This window comes from Panthera onca, chromosome A1, assembly GCF_046562875.1.
Source record: "Panthera onca isolate mPanOnc1 chromosome A1, mPanOnc1 haplotype 2, whole genome shotgun sequence".
Lineage (NCBI taxonomy): Eukaryota > Metazoa > Chordata > Mammalia > Carnivora > Felidae > Panthera > Panthera onca.
In genome coordinates this window covers 122,139,663-122,147,293 of record NC_138339.1, presented here as the reverse complement: position 1 = coordinate 122,147,293, position 7,631 = coordinate 122,139,663, and the positions used below count along the sequence as shown (strand labels likewise).

Here is a 7,631-nt window from a genome sequence, read left to right as displayed (position 1 = left end):
TTATGAGGTGAAAATTAGTTACTTTTATTTACTGTTAAAACAACTTTATGAAATGATTTGCAACTCTACATGGGGACAAATGCTTTCAGCAGCTGGGAAAATAGCTACCACTGCATGGGAAAATATATGCAAACTAGTTTCACTGCCTGCAGACTAGACTCTAGATCTTACTGCTCTCAGATGGCATCAGAGAGAAGCAACAGCCACTTCTGGCAAATGAGAAACAGCAGCAAAGTCCTGCAGTCAAGGTGTGATTACTAAGGTTGAACTGTTCATTCCACTAATCCTACAATTTTCCTACAATCATTTATCTGTGTACACATTCCTACTTCCTAAAGAATAAACACCTAACAAAGTGGTTATGACAAACAAGATAGCAATTCACATTTATATTTGTCTGTAAGACAAATTCAGCAACAGACAGTGGGGGAAATGGGAACTACTATAAAGTTACATCTAGTCCAGGTGATGAAGCCAAGATTATTCTTTCAATGGTGAGCCATCTAAGGAATGAAATTAAGTATTAGAACTCTTCTCACTTCTCTAGGAGTGATTCTAGCTCTTCTTGCAAAGAGCTGAGCTGCTCCTTTTCTCGGTCTTCCTTTTGTTTGAGTTCATCCAGCACAGCCTGAAATCTGTTCTTGAGAGCCAGGTTTTCGACTTTCATAATGAGATCCTCCTGTCGTTTTGCCCTATCCTGGGTCTCTTGGAGTTTGCCTTTCATATTATCAATCTGTTTCTGAATTCCCATGACCAGCTGATTGGTTCCCTCATTTTCTTGGTGCTGTTCATCTGATTCATTCAACTTGTCCTGTAGCTGTCTTTCCAAATCTTCCTCAGTGTCAATGATGTTTATATCTTCTTCATCTTGATGCTGGGTCTCATCTTCATCTTCACTGCTGCTGCTGAGGTCATTGAATATCTCCCGAAGCTCATCGTGTTCTAATGAGTCATGGCCCTGCCTGTGACCAGACATTCCTGGAGAAGAAATATCAAGGCCCTGATTTTCTGTTTCTTTTGTTTCATCTTCAGCAATTATTTCCCAACGAGTACTCACAGCTTCAGCATCTGTACTCAGCAACCGCTTCACTTCTTTCTCCACATCTGGAGATTCAATATACTTCTTCTTTGCTGTCTTCCGGAACCTTCTCTTTCTGACATTTTTAAGAGGCAGAGTAATTCCATGGTTCCATATAAACTTTTTCTCTTTGTCCTTATCCTTTTTCTTGCTTGCTTTGGGATCAGTAGCAGCAACTGGCTCTTCCACAGGAGGATAGAGATCACCATCCACTGTGGAGACAAGCATCTGACATATATCAGCTGTCTTGTAAAAAGTTTTCTTATCAATGGTTTTCAGACTTTCCATAACACACGGAAGATCTACCAATTTTGAGGCCAATGGGACCCGGTCCACTCTGACGATTCCATGACGTCCATCAGGGTGTAACTCAATTGTCAGTCTGTCCTTCAGGTTGACATGACCAGACTGTACTGCCCGCCTCACAGTAGAGGCATATTCTGGAGGTAGCCGTAATATAAACTGGCTCTCTAGTTCGTGAGGAGCATCATCTTTGCTCTTACTCATCTTTACTTCTTTGAGATTCACTTTTCTGACAATCACTTGTTGCACTAAAAAGTTCCAACAGTTAGAACGACCAGTTTGTTATGAGCTGAAATCTTAAGTACAAAGAGTTTTAAGCAGAACAGGAGCTAAGCGTCTATTTTGTCTTAATGTTGAATCAAGGCCCAAGTCTATATGAATTTGTCGTGACTAAAAACCAGTTAGGTGCGTTTTAATCTATTAGCTGCAATGCAAGTTTCAGCCTCCAGATGCCGCTGCCGGACAATGCAGAGGGAGCTAGCTAGCAGGAAAGCAAATGGCGGCTTCTGCGGAATGATTTTCGACACAGTAAGTAAGGCCCAGCAGACACTCCCAATCCACACTCTCACGGAACAAAGATATTCAAAAACCGGGGCGCGGTGAGCTCTCTTCGCCTTGGGTACTTACAATCCAGTGACGATTATAAACCTAGCTTCTCCGGACAGGAGCTAACGGAAGAGGAAGCCACTCAGAGCAAGACGGCCGGGCGCCGAGAGTCTTATTCAGTCTCTTTAATCCTCTGTTTTTTCCGGCTCTTAGGAAAGTGATCCGCTACCGATTAGCAACGGAATGGCGGAGGGCAGGCAGCGCGAAATCTCGCCGAGAGCCGCAACTCGCAGAGCCTGAAGCGATAGCTGCGCAGCTCAGCAGGTCTCGGTCCGGGGTGGCAGACCGAGCGAAAAAGAAAGCACTACGTCATCCCGCCGGGCGGGAGAAGCGGCTGTGAGTGACAGCACGACTCAAGCGGAAGTGCGGGTTGCCCTAGCTTGCGCAGGCGTAGTAGTGCAATTACGCCATCCGGCGACTTGTCCTCTCGTGAGAATTTGACTTAACGCGATGAACGCGATAATATTTCATAGAGAGCTATTGCTTTGAAAATATTTAGAGGCAAAGCTTGCTAGAAAGACGTTAGACCCTTATGTCCCCCTTTCCCGCTCCGCTAAGCCAGAACTTTTACCGGTCGCCGTGGGGCCGGATAGCTCCTAGACTGCTGAGTGATTACCGGAGATAGGGCGTCCGTGCGGAAAGCGTCTTTGCATCTGTCTGGAACCTCTCGGATGCTTCCACACGGTATACCAATCTGAAGCAGATACAAGAAATTATAATTAACCATACAGAGGATTGTAAAGTACCCAAATCAGTGGAGTGAGAAGGAGAAGCTGACCACTATATAATTCTAAGTATATATTTTGTTGATTATGAAAATGCCCGAAGGGGACTCACGATTTAGGGACTGTGTTTTGAAGGACTCCAAGGGAACATGGGTGATTACTCTTTCTAATATGTTTGATGTAGATATAAACGTAAACAGAAATAAGTGTATGGGGGCACATAATCGTTTAGGACACAGTTGTCTGACAAGTGGTCTAACTATAGAAGAATAAAATTGAAATTTAATTAGGATTTTTTTCATTCCACGTCCACTATTTTGAAGCTTTTCTACTAGTCTCTTCTTTGCGTAGTGAGGTATTCATTTGCTTTTTTTGTAATATTTAGGCCTAAATATCTAAGAGTTTCCACTTGCTCCTATTCATTTCCATTTATTTTTTAATAGGATCAGGTAAAGTATCAAGGTCATTAAATTTAATCTCTGTCCTCTAAAATATGAACAGCTATATCTAAATTTAAAAACTCACTTAAAATGTGATTAACACTCTCAAAATTCGCTTTATTTGTTTAGGCACTTATTGTCTCTTTCACCCCAGATTGGAAGCTCTGTGATAATCCAGAGTTTTCAGTCTCCCATAGTCATCGTGTCCCAGTGCCTAGTACGAAAACATGGGAGACACCCCCAAAAATTTGCTAATTGAATGAAACAACTGACCCATCTAGAAATAGCATAAATATAGTCTAATTCCCATAATAATTTGTGAGGGAAAATATATTCTATGTCACCTTAAAATGAGATAGAGCCATGTTACATACATTTCTCTCTAGTCAAGGACAGTGCCAATTATGAGTGGAGAGTTTTGCTAAAAGTGTGTGTGAATGTGTCTTCTTTGGTTTAGGTAGACTCTGATACCTAATCATGAGAGGAAATTAAAACGGCCTGGCACCAATTTGGACTTTTTGTTAAATTTGAAGTAGAAATTAGGTTCTTTCAGATAACTACATTAGTTCTGTTGGTTCTATGATGTGTTGAAGAATGTTCACTGATATAACTATAATTTCAGGATCATCTGTTTCCTTTTTTCGATGGTGAACTTTTTTTCAATGTGATTATCCCTTAATTATACTTGGTTTTACTTCATTTGTAGCTATGAGTTTATTTTGCTAGCCTCTGCATGGTACTTTATTTAACCATATAATATGTAAGGACATGTCTATACATGTAAATAATCCAAATATTACTTTGCATTTTAATTGCCTGAGTTTTATGATGCTCAAATACCTTTGTCACAGAAAGTAACTTAAGATAAATTCTATGTAATTCTGATTTTCCAAAATTATTATCTATTTTAGTTAGTAAATCTTTATATGGAATGTTGTTGAAGAAAATTAAAAGGATTGACTGAAGTTTCCCCTCAGGTATCTACCTCCTTCAGTCCTGGAACATATTTTCTGCTTTTGAGTTTAACACATTTTATAAATGCTGTTTTTTGGGGGGAAAATTACATTGATCCTAAAACCAAGGGCTCTACCTCATCACACATTACCCTAATGTCTATTGATAAATATAGGTTTAAAAAAAAATCAAGTCCATTAGACATACAGGAACACTCTAAATTGATGAACGAATTATACTTCTGTGGTTGTTCCATGGAATATCTGTGATACTAGGAAACCAAAGATTTGGGAAGAGCAATAAATTCCCCAGTTAAATGCCTCCTTCCTTTAATAAAAGTAGTATCACAATCAGGCTAATGCTGTATGCTTGAAAATTCCCTTTAAAAATTTCTAAATGTTTTTTATTTATTTTTGAGAGACAGAGAGAGACAAAGCATGAGTGGGGGAGGTCAGAGAGAGAGGGAGACACAGAATCCCAAGCAAGCTCCAGGCTCTGAGCTTTCAGCACAGAGCCTGACACAGGGCTCCAACTCATGAACCATTAGATCATGACCTGAGCTGAAGTCAGACACTTAACTGACTAAGCTACCCAGGCACCCCTGAAAATTCCCTTTAGTAAACTTTTAATAAACTTTTAAGTTGCTTATACTGTGGAGGTTAAAAAATTATGAGTGATAAAATAAGCCCTGCTTATATTTTGGAGATCACAAATTACAGCGTAAGGAAATTTCAGACACCTCAGGAAAGTATACTTCTATACTGGTGTATCATTTTATAAACAGTAAAAAACAAGTTTATAGGGATGCCTGGCTGGTTAAGTCGGTAGAGCATGCGACCCTTGATCTTGGGGTTGTGAGTTTGAGCCCCACTTTGAGTGGGAAAATTACTTAAAAATAAAATCCTAGGGGCGTCTGGGCGGCTCAGTCGGTTAAGCGTCCGACTTCGGCTCAGGTCAAGATCTCGCGGTTTGTGAGTTCAAGCCCCGCATTGGGCTCTGTGCTGACAGCTTGGAGCCTGGAGCCTGCTTCAGATTCTGTGTCTCACTCTCTCTCTGCCCCTCCCCTGCTCATTCTCTGTGTCTCTCTGTCTCAAAAATAAATAAAACATTTTTTAAAAAATAAAAAATTAAGGGGCGCCTGGGTGGCGCAGTCGGTTAAGCGTCCGACTTCAGCCAGGTCACGATCTCGCGGCCCGTGAGTTCGAGCCCCGCGTCAGGCTCTGGGCTGATGGCTCGGAGCCTGGAGCCTGTTTCCGATTCTGTGTCTCCCTCTCTCTCTGCCCCTCCCCCATTCATGCTCTGTCTCTCTCTGTCCCAAAAAAAAAAAAAAAAAAAAACGTTGAAAAAAAAATAAAAAATTAAAATAAATAAAAATAAAATCCTAAAGGGACTCCTGGCTGGTTCATTCAGAGGAGCATCCAACTCTTGATCTCAGGGTTGTGAGTTTGAGCACCACATTGGATGTAGAGATTACTTAAATAAAACTTAAAAAAATGAAATCTTAAAAAAAAAGTTTAACTAAAATGTAGCAGTCTCCTGTATCAAGTAGGACGTTTTCTATAGAAAAAAAAGGCCAACCTAATTTACACTGATTTATTATTTTTTTAATATGAAATTTATTGTCAGATTGGTTTCCATACAACACCCAGTGCTCATCCCAACAGGTGCCCTCCTCAATACCCATCACCCACTTTCTCCTCCCTCTCACACCCCATCAACCCTCAGTTTATTCTCAGTTTTTAAGAGTCTCTTATGGTTTGGCTCCCTTCCTCTCTAACTTTTTTCCCCTTAAATAATTAGAAAATCTGTTATCTTAAAAACCAGGTGTTCTAGAGCAGCTCTGTCCAATAGAAATATAATGTGAGCCACAGATGAAAGCCACTTATGTGATATTAAATTATCTAGTGACCAGAGTAAAGTGGCAAAAAGAAATATGTGAAATTAATTTCAATAATTTGATTTAACTTAATTCAAATGATCATAATCAATGTAATAGTTATTAATGATATATTTTACATTCTTACTTTGTACTAAATCTTCAAAACCTGGTACGTATTTTACACTGACGGCACATCTCAATTTGGACTGGCCATATTTCAGATGCTCAATGGCCACATGTAGCTGATGGTTACTGTTTTGGACAGTGCCAGTGCCATTCTTGAAAGTATGGCTCCCTCTAGGCATGATAGAATCATGACCTGGCACAAATTGTTTTTCTCTTCCTAATTTTGGAGAATGATTATTTATATTTTTTCTGTTATTCTTTCAGCTTTGTCCTTATCTTGTAAACTTCTTAAGTCTCTGGTCATAAGAATTCTGCCAGCAGTAACCAGGGAGCTTCCTTCCTTGTCCACGGTAAGTTCAGAGAGTGGCTTCCTCCAACCAAAGTTTGTCTTTCAATGTGATTGGACCAGTTTAGACCATTTACCTATCCCTGGCTCAATAATAGTCACCTGGGGAATACCCTGAGCCTGTGATTTTCAGTATGATGGGGAGGAGGTGACATTTGGTAATGTCTGGAAACATTTTTGATTGTCATAACTGTGGGGGTGGGGTCTACTGGCATCTATTGTGTAGAGGCCAGGGATGCTGCTAAATATCCTACCATATGCAGACCAGCCCTCTTCCCCACAATAGTTCCATGGCTCAAAATAGTACCATGGTTGAGTAAGCTTATTAAGTCTGTATTCCTAACTAACACTGACAAGGGGAATGAGGTTTACCATTATTGGTTTAGATCTATCAGTATCTATGAATAGGTTTAGCTTCCTGTTTCAGAGGGTGGGCCTCTAAACTAAAAAAGGAAATGTTAGAAGAGAGCAAAGGGCATAGACAACTTAGTCCATATGTACTACTTTAACAAAATACCATAAACTGAGTGGCTTGTAAACAACAGAAATTTATTTATAAGTTCTGGGGGCTGAGAAATCTGAGATAAAAGTGCCAGCAGATTTGATTGATGTCTGGTGAGGACTTCACCCTCATGACCTAATCACCTCTCCAAAGCCCTACCTCCAAATACCATTATACTTGGGATTAGGTTTCAACATATGAATTTTGAGGGAACACAAATACCGGTTTATAGAGGCCACCAGTAATATCCATGAAAGAGCTGATTATTTGAGGGGTTATAATAATATATATTTAATTCCAACAAAGATTCAAGTGGACAATAAGCACATGAAAAGATGCCCAACATCACTGATTGTTAGGGGAATGCAAATCAAGACAATGAGATACCACCTTACACCCATTAGGATGGCTACGATCAGAAAAACAAAATAACAAATGTTAGTAGGGATGTGAAATATTTGAAACCTTTGTGCATTGCTGGTAGGAATCTAAAATGGTATAGCCACTGTGGAAAACAGTGTGGCATTTCCTCAAAAAATTAAAAATAGGGGCACCTGCATGGCTCAGTCAGTTAAGCATCTGACTCTTGATTTTGGCTCAGGTCACGATCTCACGGTTTGTGAGTTCAAGCCCCTCATTGGGCTCTGTACTAGCAATGTGGAGCCTGCTTGA

General features: G+C 40.1%; 2 protein-coding genes across 3 annotated transcripts in view; one reads left to right on the top strand and one right to left on the bottom strand.

Moving 5' to 3' along the window:
* Nucleotides 1–2,335, bottom strand: TAF7 (TATA-box binding protein associated factor 7). Its single transcript, XM_060635917.3, has one exon. The coding sequence runs from the start codon at nt 1,583–1,585 to the stop codon at nt 536–538; it is 1,050 nt and encodes a 349-aa protein (XP_060491900.1). The 5' UTR covers nt 1,586–2,335; the 3' UTR covers nt 1–535.
* Nucleotides 2,336–2,535: 200 nt separating this feature from the next.
* Nucleotides 2,536–7,631, top strand: part of LOC132675880 (protocadherin gamma-C4) — a 176,218-nt gene continuing 171,122 nt past the window's right edge. The window contains exons 1-2 of one of the 2 annotated variants that reach the window (XM_078450230.2): nt 2,536–2,671; nt 6,376–6,461. In XM_078450230.2, coding sequence (XP_078306356.1) covers nt 2,659–2,671; nt 6,376–6,461 — 99 coding nt within the window. In that variant the 5' untranslated portion in view covers nt 2,536–2,658. Of the gene's footprint in view, nt 2,672–6,375; nt 6,462–7,631 lie in introns of those variants that run through there. The other variant, XM_078450217.2, reaches the window with a different exon arrangement.